This window comes from Fringilla coelebs (assembly GCF_963513975.1).
Source record: "Fringilla coelebs genome assembly, chromosome: 2".
Classification (NCBI taxonomy): Eukaryota; Metazoa; Chordata; class Aves; order Passeriformes; family Fringillidae; genus Fringilla; species Fringilla coelebs.
In genome coordinates, this window is record NC_140029.1 from 20,558,758 (window position 1) to 20,573,315 (window position 14,558).

Here is a 14,558-nt window from a genome sequence, read left to right on the forward strand (position 1 = left end):
GCTGTTGCTCCTGGCGGCAGCGAGACAGGGACGGTTGCTGTTCCAAATGCCTATTTCTAGCAGACTGTTTAAAAATAACCTAAACTCTGTCATACCCTTGATGCCTTGCAAATACTGGAGAGACAGTAGTCACATGTCCTTGCTATGATTTTGCCTGTGCTCCTGCAGCTTAAGGTTGCAGAGGGAAAATGAGAAATGGCTGTTCTGTAATTATGCAGATTTAATGTTTCCTTTGTGAAAGCAGCAGCAAGCACCAGCCTAAAAAAAAAGAGGTCAACCAGTATTTTTTTGAGTGGTTTCCACCTTGGAATTAGTCATAAGCAAGATATTATTTAAGAACTAATAATGTCAACTTGCTTTCCACACTAATTTAGAAAGTGCAAATGTTTGTTATGAAGAAAAGGCAGTTCAATGTGTTTTAAGTGGAGCTACCCAAAAATTCTGGAAATATTCAACTATGAACTTCTGATACAGCTGTCAACTTATCATGAGTGATAAGCACATGGAAGAGCATATCTGCCCTTCCTTACACTCTGTATCTCTTTCAGGTCTTAAGTATAACCCCTCCAGATCTTCAGTATCCCAGATTTTCTCTCTTACCTTTATTTGAAAACACATTACATTAACCTAAATTACAGTGTTATTCAAAATACTATTTTTTTTTCATTAAATCATCAGTGATGTGGCAAATATAAAAGATTCAAGAAATATCTTTGACATACAAGAAAACCCTTTTTCTGTTTATGGCAAATTATTTTATTTTATAGAAGAAATACTTTCAAATAATACAAAAATGACACAATCATACAGAACTGTGACAAAACAAAGAGAGATGAATACTGAATATGATAACTCATTACCACATCAAGACAGAACTCATTTTGGCAGTCAGAATCACAGACCCACAAGATACACCGACAACATCTCACAGCAGTCACAATTTAAAAACCCCCTGACAGAGAGAACACTGGACACTGCCCCTTGGTTATAGTCACAGAACAATTTAGGGTGGAAACAAGGTCCCTTCCCCAGTCCCTGCTCAAAGCAGGCCTAATGTGGCCAGGATGCTCTGGGCTATATCCAGTTAAGTCCTCATCCCCACTATGGACAGAATGCTCCACCTCTCTGCACAACCCCTTCCAATATCTGACCAGCCTCACAGGAACATGGTGTTGTCTGTTCTTAATACACAGCAAGCACTTGTGGTGTCACTGCATGGTAACTTTGGATAAACACTACTGTGTGACAGCCTCCCCTGGAAATGAGAAACAAAATTCTGACTAACTGGTCTTTTAAAGTAATGAGCACTGAAAAGCTTGCTGGCCCTAGACTTTTACCCAAACACTACAAATTTCTCACAAGATTTGGTTTTAATCTGCATAGTTTCTGAATAAGTCTAGTTGTGCCCAAGGAACCCAATATACACCCACCAAAACTTACAGGCAAAACAGGATGAATAGCACAATAAATGCTAAATATACTTCAATTTCATATAAATTGCTGTATGATTGTAGCACTTGATGCCTGTAATGACTATAGGCCATATTAGGAAACAGGAAATACTACCTTAAATGTTTGTGTTTATTAACATTTATGCTTACAATCTTTTTTCCCCGTTACTTTTTGTCTCAGTGTGGATAAGTAAAAGTAATTCAATTTCACTTCCAGGTTTTCCTGACCTTTGATCAGGTAACAGAGTCTAAGTTCTTGAAACTCACAAAGAAAACTTACTTACAGAATATTTGAAAATATTCTGATAGATCTGTTTGTTTTTTGGCCCTTGTTCTGATTTCCTGACATAGAAAACTCTGGAACCAATTTGAACTTTAATTAAGAGACAACATGATCTTCCTTCGGGGATATTCCAGTAATTTGCAAAGTCAGTCTTGTGTTGGGCACCTCTCTTTGCAGGTAATGTATAATTGGGAAAATATGAGAAACTCTATTATAGTAGCTTAGTAAAGAAGTATTTTTACATACTTGCAGGATGCAAGGACACAAAACTGGCATTCTCGGGAATTTAGGGTGACAGTCTTTCATTAAAATGGATGGTTACAAATAAAGCTATTTCTTACCAGATTTTAGCTGGTCCAACTAGCAATCAAGTGAGCTGTACCTTCCAGAATTATACACCTTCCTCCTGGAAAGTGTCACTGTTCAACAGAACTTGCTTGCAGTAACCACAAAGCACATCCTTTAGGATGAACATGTGTTTAAACACCCTTACTTAAAGCAGCTGCTGTCTGAAATCATAACGTATGTGCTTTCCTGAATCAGATGAGAATCTGCAAAACTGTAGAAATTACTGCAACAGTCCATTAGCAGGCTTTCCACACAGCTAGCTCAAACTGTTCCTTAAATTCCCTTTTCATTAAACAGCAAAACAAAGACCTGTCACCCTTTTCCTTCCCCCGTTTAAACTGAGGATCTAGTTAAGAATATAAAGATACTTTAGACACAACAGAAATGAAAACAAACTATTAGTGCACAGTAAGAACATGCAAATGAATTCTGCAACATTTAGCATCTCTTTTCTAATTAGTGTTAAACACATTGCAGGTGATAATATTTTGCTATAACACAGACAGTGCTAAAGAATACAATGTACATAATAAGCTACAGATAATAAAGCTGAAAAAGTGACAATTTTAGAACATAGTATTTTCATTTCAGGTATCAGAAACAAAACCAGCTCAATGGTTCCATTCTACTGTATGACAAATACTGAGGAACAAAATTTCAGTCTTAAAATACATCTTAAAGTAGGTATTTTCCTTCAAGGAAAAAAGGCACTATAAATAAATTACACTACAGTGAATTTGCCTGAACTCACTTTGTTTCTGTCTTCCAGCCTTTAAGTCAAATAAAACAGCATAAAAACTGTACACGCTCTTAACAGGATAGTCGATCTTTTATAAAATAAGTTGTCTTCAGAGATGTCAGTTTCACAACAAGGAAAAACCAAGCCTTGTTGCAGTCACTATTATAAAATATATATGTATATATATTTATATATATGTTTTGTTTATGTTTACTTTTTTTAACTTTTTTTATTTTTTACAAAACGTGTATATTAGCTTTTGCACATTTTTTTTTAAAGAAACTTGTCTAATCTAAGAACTTCATTAAAATAAAAGCGATAAATACTTCATGTTTACAATGCAACATGTCATACATCATCAGCTGGCAGAGGAGGTATGTTAATCCTTGGTCTTGTAAAAAAAGCTATCTTCTCTCTGTGGCCAAAACAAGAGAAAAAAAGAAGTTAATAAAGTTATGCCTGCATTCCCCCTTCTCCCCACAAGAACATGGTTTCTTTACTCTGGTTAATGGTTAGTATTTGTTATTTATGAACTGGCTTTTTATTTAGTACAACAATCTTCCAAAAACTACCAAACCTCACTATATACTTCTGGCATTCTATTGAAGACAACTACTATTCTTAAAAACCTGGGTGGAAGCTTTATACAACTTGCTGAACTTCAGTCATAGTTAATTGTAGAAAGGTTTCACGGGACAAGTTCTGCAATGCAAAGTTCCCCCTTGCATTTTTTGCAAATAATGTCTACAGAAAAGAAGGGGAAAAAAAGATGGCAACTCTGGAAACAGAGTCCAAAGAAAAGGCTTATTGAAAGAAAATTCCAGTATTACTGAGTAATTTTTAGGGAGAGTGTGTTACTAGCAATTTATATGTATTGCATTAAACAGATTATTTATGTCCACAGTGTTGTATTGAAGAACTGGACTTCATAGCAACTAGGCTAAGTTGGAAGAATTACCTAAGCTATGTTTATATTTGGAATTTTTTTTTTATATCATGTATACTAAAATTGTAACACTGCAATTTTACCTTAGCTTTGGCTCTTTGCAGAACAAAGTATTCAGATAGAACTCATGTCCAAATCCAGATACAGTTTAAAATTACTGGTTAATTACTTCTGATTAAAATCAAAAGAGACACAAAATTTAAGCTAAGTGCTTCAGAAAGCTTTAACCAGACTAAAGAACTGTTGCTATGCTATTTCAGTGAGCATTACTACTTACCTAAAAGTCTGCACCTGAATAGGTTCTTTCTGATTTTGCCCACGCAACTGGTATATTTCTTTTGATGCTTTCTTTAGCATCTTTTCAGCTGCTTGCTCTTGGTGATGTTCAAACTTGGTCTGTCTGGTCTGAAAACAAGAACATAATGCTTAAAACGGGCATGTGAATAAATGAAACACAAGAACACACAGAGTAAAAGAATGAATTTTTTCCCCACCCACCACAGTGAAACCACACTAGTACACTGTCTGAAATAGCTGATCATCTAAGAACTATAAATGCAGAAGACTGAATTGTTTCATTTATTAATGCTCTTCAGAAAGACATGTATTAAACTAACAAAATTTACTGCACATAGATCTGTCAAACAAGATCTTACTATAAATTTGGGCTCAGATTTTATCTCTGATAATCCAATGTCAATTCTGTCTGTTAAACAGTTTTTCCACCTTTTTCTACAACTTCTTTCTCCAAGAACAGGGAAAAAAAATTACATACTTAGGGAACATTCCAAATACTTGTAAAAATATCAAATTGACAAAATTTCTTTTAAATACCAGAAGAATGAAAACTATTAATGTTCCAATAACAAATAACTAAACAAAAACAAATTAACAACAAATAAACAAAAATCCAAAACAAAACATGCCACTGGAAAACAATGCCAGTCTCCAAAAACTGTCCTCAAATAAATACACAGTTTGATTGTTAAATCAATGTAATAATTTTTATTGTGCTAACTTCAAGAATATAAAAGGAACATTCACTGTTTGAGATTCTGTACAAGCAGCTCTTTAGACATCTTTATCAAAATGAAAACATTTTGGAACAAGAACCGTCTGAGCAAACTGAGTGCTTGTGTCATATTACCATACCTGCCTTTCTGCTTCCTTCAACAAGTTTCGGAATCTCTCATCCCGAAGGACCCAGTGGGGTAAATCTGTCTGCCCTCGGAGCTGGGCGTCTTCCAGGCGCTGTCTCAACTCTCTTAGAACACATATCTCCTCATTCAGCTGTCTCTGTCGAGTTCTGGATGCCTGGAGATCCAGCTCCAGGTCTAAGGATGTCCTTGCCATAAGTTCAGCCAAAGATGATCTGCAGGACTGTTGAGTTAATAGGATTCAAATAAAATGCACAATATATTACTCTCAACATAGTTTACTGGTCCTTCTTTAGCTCTATAGACCATACATGTGCTGTACTTACTTCACACACTAAGTCTTTTCCAAAGGAAGTTTTGGAGATTATTTACATCCCCCAGAAAAGGCTAGATAACATAGTACAGAACACCCCTACAGCTAAGTTTTTCAATTAATACTTTCTATTACTTCCTTTTACAGTTTCCTTTCAACTTACAAATATTTACCTAACGAAGTTTATGGCCTAAAATTCCATGTTATGATGATAATAAAAAAGATGCAAAAGGAAAAACTGAATGACATCAGAAAAATACTGTTTTGAGCAAGACTCCTCTAAAAGAGCTTCATTCAATATTGGTTTTAAGATACATTCTGAATCAAAATGGGAGGCATGGGTGTCTACCTGCCTACACCAGCAAGGCATTAACTTCTGCTGACCAGACAATTTTATGTCATTTATACACACAACATTAATGCCTCATCTCCCCTTCTCTGCCCACTTGTTTGACAGCAGGAGGGTGGCATGGGGGCAAAAGGAGAGCTTAACCTATTCATTCCTAAATACTTGGGTCTCAAATACTTTGTTAGGCTGTATGGGAGTGGAGATGCATGTCTTAATGTCACATTCACACACACATCTCTGAACCTGCACCCTGCATCATACAGTAGATTTGAAAGATTTTGAAAGAAACTTTACATCTAAATCAATATAAATTCAGTCCCCATTAAACTCATTTTCATCTGCCATGCTTTCTTCCCCTTCTTCAAAATTGATCACAACTTTATTTAACTTTTTTATGTCTACCTTTTAGCTTAGAAAGTCCAAAACAAACCCAAAACATGCACCCTGCCCCAATTACATTGCAGAAGTTTTGTACATTTCCTAAAAGGATCAGAATGTACCTGCAGACATCTAAAGCTCTCAAGTATAAAAGTACCATTGGTGCAGCATGTTCATGAAAGCTAAAGGTCATTTTCCTGGGCATACCTGCTTATAGCGCAGAGTCCGCCTCTCCAAGGTGTTCCGGACAAAAGGGGACTTCCTTGGCAGGGTTGAACTGTCACTGTCACTGCGATACAGCTGATTAGAAAAGACATTGAAAATAAAGGTTGCTTGCAAGATCATCTTCATTAAGAAATTTGGGTTGGTTTGGTTTTTATTGCCTTTAAGATTTCTTTTTTAAAATACACTGAAACGATCTTGTTTTAAGCAACCAAATTTTTTTCAGTTATTTATAAACATTTATATATAATAATGCTCATATGGTAGTTACAATAATTCAAGAAAACTTACAAACCATCAATGTTTTACAGGTAAGTTTCTATTCTACTAAATAACCAAGACAATCTAACCTAAAAAAAAGAGGGAGGGAGGACTCAAAAGCAATATTTCATCCTAAAACATGTACTGTCATGGGTACAAACAATACAGTCTCCCACTTTCTCCCCGCATCTGATTTTAAGTAAGTGCAGGTTAAGTGAGCACAGAATTTAAAAATAATTTCCTGAATTTTCAAACTCAAACTCTCAGAAGCTTATGAAAGAGCACAATCTTGATACAATGATGATATTGCAAAGCCAATACCCATGTATGGATCTGCAATACCATGAGCCAACTGCTTAGAAGTCTTCTGCCACTGAACGCAGCGAACAATAAATGTGACCTTGAAAACTGCTGTGCTGGCCCTCAATTACTTGCACCAGTGCACCCAGGAATCCTTTGTCCCACAGTAACAGGCACCTTATAACTGATATTCGTGACAGCAATCAGAGTCATATGAATATTTATGCAATCGCCCAAAGATTAAGCATTCAGTGCCCTTTTTCAAACTTTTATGTATGTGAAAATTAAACATGGCTTCTAAGCTAACTGCTTATACACCTCATTAGATAACATTGTAAAATCAACCATCTACACCTAACATCTAAGGTTGCCAGGGAAAAGAGCTTAATACCTAATTTATCATATATTCTTAAATTTCAAATTAAATCCATCCATCTAAAAACTCTTTAAAAGAGTCAGGGAAGCTCTTCCCCACTGCATTGTTTAAGTTCAATTAAAGATTATTCATTAGTATTAAAAAGTAATATATGTCTCTTATAAATGCAATGAAATCTTATAGTGAAATTATCAAAAATGTACAATAGACTTGTGTGTGGAGACCCCTTCCCCCTCCTCCTTTTCAAGCTTTACTCACTCTGCAAACATATTGACTTCGTGCTCCAGGTGAAAAGGTCTGGGAACGAACAATTGTGCTACTGCGAACAAAAGCAGAACCCCGTGGCCTGCGGCTGGTTCTCTCTTTTGGAAGAATAGCAACTTCTTCAGGAAACAGATCCTCAGTGTTAGTTTCCTTATCCACCTAAAATTTCAACAAAGGACATTTTTTTTAATTTCTTCCTTATTTTCTCTCTCCTAGCAAAGACAATCAGACATTTCAACAATATCAAAAGTTAACAACTTGCCCTGCTAGCTAGATTCAAATTTTAATGAGCACTTAGAGGATGTATCACCTCACTTTTGTAAAAGTTTTAAAACTGGGTCATTCAAAATTGTGAGATCACCTTTCAGAAGCTTTTGCTAGAGCAGTAACAATTAAGAGATGCAGTTATAGCACAGCTGCAGAGCACAAGGACTGCATTCAGGATTGGCAATTGGGCCTTACCCAAACTACCACCTGATCTCCAGCCTCAGCAGAAGAAAACTGAGTCACCTTTCAATAAGCACAGTGACTCTGAAGCAACCACCTTAAAACTAGAGAAACTTAAATGAAGACAAGGAAGAAAAAAGGAACTGAAAGACTGTTCACAATTATACAAGGACACTAAAATATTCAGAAAGACAGAAAACATAGGCTACTCTAGCAAAGCTTTTAAACTTTCAGAAAACTCACTCCTCCATAAGAGGTGTGATCTTTGCTAAAGGCAACACAAACAACTTATGTTCCTCTACTTCAATGGAAGTCTGCTGATTTCAACTTGTGAAGGATTATTTCCAGTGTCTCTATCTTGACTACAAAAGATTTTAAATACATCAGTTTCAGCACAATTATTACACGTTATTGTAAAACTGAAATAGTAATGCAAGTCCTAAAATTTCTTTTTTTTACAATTCCTTTAAAAATTCTTATAGAAGTAAGAGCACTGGAATTTGATCATGATCTTTTCTGTTAAAATTTCAGGTAAATGCAGAAATTGATACCAGTGCCTATTTATAGATTAGATAAAGGCCATAGTAAAAATAGTTTGCCTTTTGATATAAGAACCAAATTCAGTAGTAAGAAAACAAGCCTTAAAGAGTGAACTTCTATCAACTCAATAGCCATACAGCTGTCACAAAGTCACCACTCATATGGAGTTCCCAATGTCATTGCTGACAATGACATTGTCATTTTTCTCTCCTGCCCAACTCAGACTCCAACTCCAAGCACAGCAGTAGCTCACTGTGCCAGGCAGGGTGGCAGTTTTTGTGCTGCAATGTCTTCTCTCATTACCTTCAGTGGTGGAGGCTGCATTTTTCCAGAACCGTACTGGCCTGCTGGAGCTGCAAACATGTGTCCAGCCAATGGATCCCCACAGAACGGCTCTGGATAAGGAGGACTAGTCTGGGTACAATTACTGCATCCACTGTCAACAGATTCTGCTTGCCAGCTCCTAAAGTCAGAACATCACAATAATTTTGCAGGTATTAAAAAAACCTGTGCAATTATGCATTACATTTAGGTATTACATTATCTAAGCCAGTTTATAATTTTAGAGTATTATTTCTCCAATAAAAATACAGTATTTTCAACAGGAACATAGCACGCTTGCATTTCTGCAAATGCAAATAAGCAAATACATTTCACAGAAAAAAATTCACCTTCCCTAATTTTCTTAAGGCATGTGTTCTGGTATTTGTAACAGTACTAAGAAAGCAATAACAAAAAGAACAAGAAAAGTCAGATAACAAACCAGGAGTATCACTAGGAATGAAACTGCAACCCTAACAATGTCCCATGTCAACACTAAATTTTACTTATTTTTCTCAATACAGGGCTGTTACAAACTCATTACAGTTGCCTCCCTAGCAAAGTTTATGTTTGATATAACGTTTTCCCACTCCCCAAATTCCATAATTTCAACCAGCTATTCAAATCAGGTTTCCTCCTGTTTGCAGATCATCACATAACAGAATTTTATACTTGTAGCACTAACAGGAAGTAAATCTCAGAATAAAAACCTACTGTTTTTCCTGCTTTATTTCAGATTATACCAATAGTGTAAATATCTTTGAGGAAGTATTAGTAATTATCTGTTGGATGAGGTATTTAAACCATTTTTACCTTTCTGATATGGCTTCTGCCTGATCTTCTTTTCTTTCCATCTCCAGGATTTCCTCCTCTGTGTACTCCAATTTCACTCTCTCTTCTGCCAGCTCTCTCTCAACTGCTTCCAGCTGGGCAGTGGTCCTAGCTAACAGGGCTGTCACTGCATCCTGAAACATAAATTAGACTTTAATTAAATCTGTTTGAACAAACCAATGTATTTAATGTGTATTATTCAAAGAAAAAATGAAAACAAAGCCATCGTATGTTCCTTAAAAAACAAAACAAAAAACCAAACCACAACAAAAAAAAATCTTATGTGGTGTTCAACTTGTCACAGAAACTGGGCAGACTTTACTTGACTGTGGAGCATCATCCACAAGTTAGGTCAAAAGAGACTTCTGGAGGTCACCTAGTCTGATGTGCTGCCCAAAGCAAGTAAGGCATCATATTCAGGCTGTCCAGAGCCCAGTCAAGGACTGAAAACATCTTCAAGGATGAAAATTGCACAACCTTTCTTGACAACCTCTTCCAGTGCGGTGGCAGAAAATTTTAATGTGTTTTAACTGGACTGGAAACATGCATTGAGGGTAGTATTTCAAGCATCTGCCCAGACATGATCTGGTTTTCAATTAGTCTTCTAAAACCCAGCTCTTGCCCCAAGAGTTAAGTTATTACTTCCTGTGATAACTCAAAAACCTACACTCAAGGTAAGATCACAATCACCCTGCTGGTCAAACAAACAAATCACTTTTTTAGAGCCATACTGCTTTAACTGTAGTTACATTTCCAGAAGACTGAGGAATACTGTCTTCACATTGGTTTTTGGTCTTTGCTCTCTGGGGCTCTGAACCAGTGAAGATCTGAACAGGGTACCAGTGAAGTTGCATCTCACCAGAACTCTCTGCATCAGTCAAGTTTATCTGAGCAATGCCCTGTAAGAAAACAAAAAAGCATTGACCACAGTAAGATACATATACTCTGCAGGATAGACACCTTCTTACTTAAAGAGCATTTTACTTACAGTGTAAAACTCCCACTTCACCAAATACTACTGTCTCCTAAAGAGACAGTTTTGTTCTCTTGTGTTATGATGTTTAAGATTCTGAATTTCTTTCTTCTTCTTTACTACCAGGCAGAATTGGAGTAAATAGTAATTTTTTAAAGTTGAAAAATAAAATTTGTATGACTGATGTAGATATAACTGACATCCGATAGCTATTAATATTTCTTCCAAATTACGAATCTGATTTTTATATTGCTTAAATTAAGATCACTTTAATAATATTACTTTAATTTCATGGGCTTTTGAGATAACTGTATTCTGATATCCTTCCATTCTCCAGCCCTCAGAGGCATCTTTAAAATGGAAATAAAAATGTTGTGTAAACCAATTTTTTTTCCCCAGCCTATTTATGTCATAAGATAGTCAAATGGGCCATAAAGCCATTTTTCTATTTTCCAGGTCATCCTTGCATCTCCCAGATGCAGGTAAAAATAGTTTTAATGGAGGCTTCTCACTGAAAGTATTTCAAACTTTGAAGTAGCCCTACTACATCAGAGAGAGCGCATGTAAGAAATTTCTCAGTGGTGTTTGCCTAATTGAAAAACAGCTGTGAACAAACCCATTTACTTATTTGGTTTTTTCAATCAGTTCACTAGCTGGACCTATCAATTATATTAGTCAGCCTTTAAGTACTGTTTTTTGTTTCCCTGGCTATCTCTGCAGCAATAGCATAAGCTGTTTCCATGCTTATAAGCCACATGCTAAAAATTTCTTCTTTTGTATCACTGGAAAAGTCCTGTAAAAATGGCTTTCATCTCTTACAAATCAAGCAATTGTATACAATGATTCTAACAACAAAGGCAGTAGGAAATGTAGACAGAATGTGCATTCAACTTTAAGCAGGTAAAGAAACAGTTAAGTAGAAAACAATAATAAAAAAAATAAATCATTGCATTGTTTTCCCAAGACAAATGTTCCCTGGGGCTCTGTTTAAACAGGTGCATAGAGGACAATAGCCTAACAAAATAATGTGACATGGGGATACAGCATGTTTTTGAGAAAGTCATTTAACGTCAATATATCGCAGGCTACAGAGATGCCTTTTCTTTTTTCTGTATAACATAGATGTCTTCTAATTATCTACTCACTTTGATGCAGTGGAAGATATAAATGTGCATCAAATACTCACACATTTGCATCAGAATTGGAAAATATTTAAGACACCCTGAGTTTAGTTAAGGAGGTAGAGAGTAAAACTGTTTTCCTGCCAGCAATATTGGAAGAAGCATAGGCTGACTCTTAAGCCACCAGACACTGCCTATACACTGCATTCATTAGGCAGCTAAGCAAGTCTGCCAAAGAAGCTGCCTCTACAAAGGGAGTCAGTAATTCCTGACTGATTGAATGCTGGTGAGTAGAAAATCATCATCAAACTCAATTTAGAACTATCAGTACTGAAAGGACTAATCAATATTTCATGTCCATCTCAAGATCTGGAGCTTACTTAAAAGGATGAAGAAACCAAGGTGGGTCTACCCGAGGTGTATCACATGCCTGTTCTGATGAATTGTTAATGACTTGGATGGCAGAACAGTAAAAGCAGTTATGAATATCTCTGTGATGTATGACAGATATATTTCTTTATGAGAAAGCAAACAGGATTTTAAAATCATGCTAAAAAATGGGACAGATGTTCCAAAATTAAAACAAAAAATGCAAAAAAAAGTTACACTCAAGAAGAAATCAAATAAATTAAGACACAGGGAATAACTGGTCAGGCTTGTAAAAGATGAGAAACTGGGAGTGAAGCAGCAATGCTGGGTGATTGCAAGAAAGACATTCATACTTCTTTTACTTTGAACATGAGCTATATATGCTAATCATGGGAAATAACAATTCCCTTATCTCAGCATTGACAAGGCCACCAGGGAAGAAATAAGCCAACTTAAGACAGAAAAAGATCTTTCAGCCATAGAAGGCATAAGAGTAATAGGTTGAGGAAATGGAAGAACAATCCCCACAAGTGTAGATATTTATTTCTTTATAACAGAAATATTTCCCAGAATTTTTTTATTCCGTTTTTCCCTGATAGGTACAAGTATTTATATAAGTTAAGATAAACTCCACCCTGGCTTTTGAACTTAGAAAAATATTACTCTGGCATAACCTAATTGAAAAGAAAGCAATCATTAAGAATTTGAGAAATAAATACATTATTAAATATATGGGGAAAACTGTAATGTCAGTGGAAGGCATCTTGAAAGACAGAGGCCTTGCTGACAGTCACCATCACAGCAGTTCCAAAGAGAGGTAGCAAATGATGTCTCAATGTGAGAAAATGCTCATTCTCAAATTACAGCTGAAGAAAACAATGATCATAATGTTTAAATACTTCAATGCACCTTTCTGAAGAAACTGGCACTGTTTCTCTATTTTTGAGTAGTACTGTTGAATTACCTTAAACTATATTACCAATTACTGCTCACAAAGATAGTTCTGACATAACCAATTGAAGACCATGAAAGAGAAAAAATTCCTACCAAGATAACCTGAAGACCTGTTTTTTTTTTGGCAACTCAGTAACAGCAGTTAGAATAAAAGTACCCTAAATTTAGATGCATTTGTTTCAATAGAAAGATACCTTAGACTTCAATAGTTATTTAGCTTCCCAGAGGAACAGGATATACCAGTATAAAGCATTTCACACCAATATATCCAGCCTGTTCTTGAGACCTTTCTCTTTAATTACATTGTAGACAAAGCTTCCTACTGCAGACAAGACCTTGGGTCGATTTCTATCAACATTAAGACCCCTGTTTATATGAGATGCTACTTAGATTTAAAGGTGGATTAACAAACACACATTCTTGACCAGATTTGCTCAAATAAACACCTCTTATCCACAGCCCAGCATGACAGTGAGATGACCTCTTAACTTCTTTGATAGGCTTAAAATTTTTTTTTTACTAACCCATTCAAACCCCCCACTGCAAAGACAGCCCACTCACTTCAAAATAGCTAGGACATCAGCCCCAAGGCAGATTTAGTTATGCATATTTGTATTTGACAATAGCTAAATGAAGCTAACATTAGTTAGTACATGATATCTCAATCAGGTTAAAGTAAAAGGCTGAAGTAACAGAACTGTTCCAGGGCCACTATTATTCTGCAACAAAGTTAAGACTGATGTAATAGTAGTCCTCTTCACCCTATGTTATATAATAACAAGGTGTCTGTATTATTTGTTATTTTTTTTTAGAGGGAACCGGTCTGAATAGTACAGATTCCCCACACAGGCACCATAGTATCATGCAGAAACCTAAGTCTTGGGGAAACTGTAGTCTAATAGCTGTCAGATTAAGTCTTTTTTAAAATCCCACCTCTTTATTTACAGAGCTATACTGACATCTGTGAAGCAATGAACACATTAACATGTAACTCTACCAGACCTTCTTATGGAATAGTTAGGTTCTCTTTTTAATCTTAAAAAATAATTCCTCAGGTAACTTTAGTTTCTCATATCACATGGCTTTTAAGAAACAGAACCACTTACCAATAGTTCTTCTTGTTGCTGATGATCAACTGAACAGATATACAGCTGCAGTGATTTTAATTTCAAAGCACTTGAGTGCATGGGGATTTGGAACACTTCATTAAATATTAACGGAGTTTGGAATTCCAAAGCTCTCGAGCAGTAAGTGGTTGGTGTGCCTGACTCAAGCGGTGGCAAATAAACTCTCACATGACTGGGAACAACAAAATAGACAAATAGCACAATTCAGACAAAGAAAGCCATTTTGCATTTCTCAAAATCAAGCTAAGCAAAAACATTCAGTGGAACTTCTACATTAAGAATCTGCCTTGAGATCTCCTCATCACCCGAATTTACGTTGCATTCTAACACAGATCTGCAAAGCTGATCTCAAAATGCTGTATTTTTTATCAAAAACTTTTTTTTTTTAACTTGGTGCTTAAGCAGAGGCAGCAAGTGGCACTTGAGCTGCCCTGAGGTATCCAAAGCATCTAAAACGAGCTAGCAGTTATAAGAGGATCTATGGGAGA

At 35.9% G+C, this 14,558-nt stretch overlaps 1 protein-coding gene across 3 annotated transcripts in view; it reads right to left on the reverse strand.

Moving 5' to 3' along the window:
• Positions 1–746: 746 nt before the first annotated feature.
• Positions 747–14,558, reverse strand: part of WWC3 (WWC family member 3) — a 100,591-nt gene continuing 86,779 nt past the window's right edge. For 2 of the 3 annotated variants that reach the window (XM_084227184.1, XM_084227183.1), the window contains exons 15-23: positions 14,050–14,242; positions 10,258–10,425; positions 9,509–9,660; positions 8,678–8,837; positions 7,382–7,546; positions 6,172–6,264; positions 4,920–5,147; positions 4,045–4,172; positions 747–3,236 (exon numbers count right to left, since the gene is read on the reverse strand). In XM_084227184.1, the coding sequence (XP_084083310.1) occupies positions 3,170–3,236; positions 4,045–4,172; positions 4,920–5,147; positions 6,172–6,264; positions 7,382–7,546; positions 8,678–8,837; positions 9,509–9,660; positions 10,258–10,425; positions 14,050–14,242 (1,354 nt within the window). In that variant the 3' untranslated portion in view covers positions 747–3,169. The remainder of the gene's footprint in view (positions 3,237–4,044; positions 4,173–4,919; positions 5,148–6,171; positions 6,265–7,381; positions 7,547–8,677; positions 8,838–9,508; positions 9,661–10,257; positions 10,426–14,049; positions 14,243–14,558) is intronic. The other variant, XM_084227182.1, reaches the window with a different exon arrangement.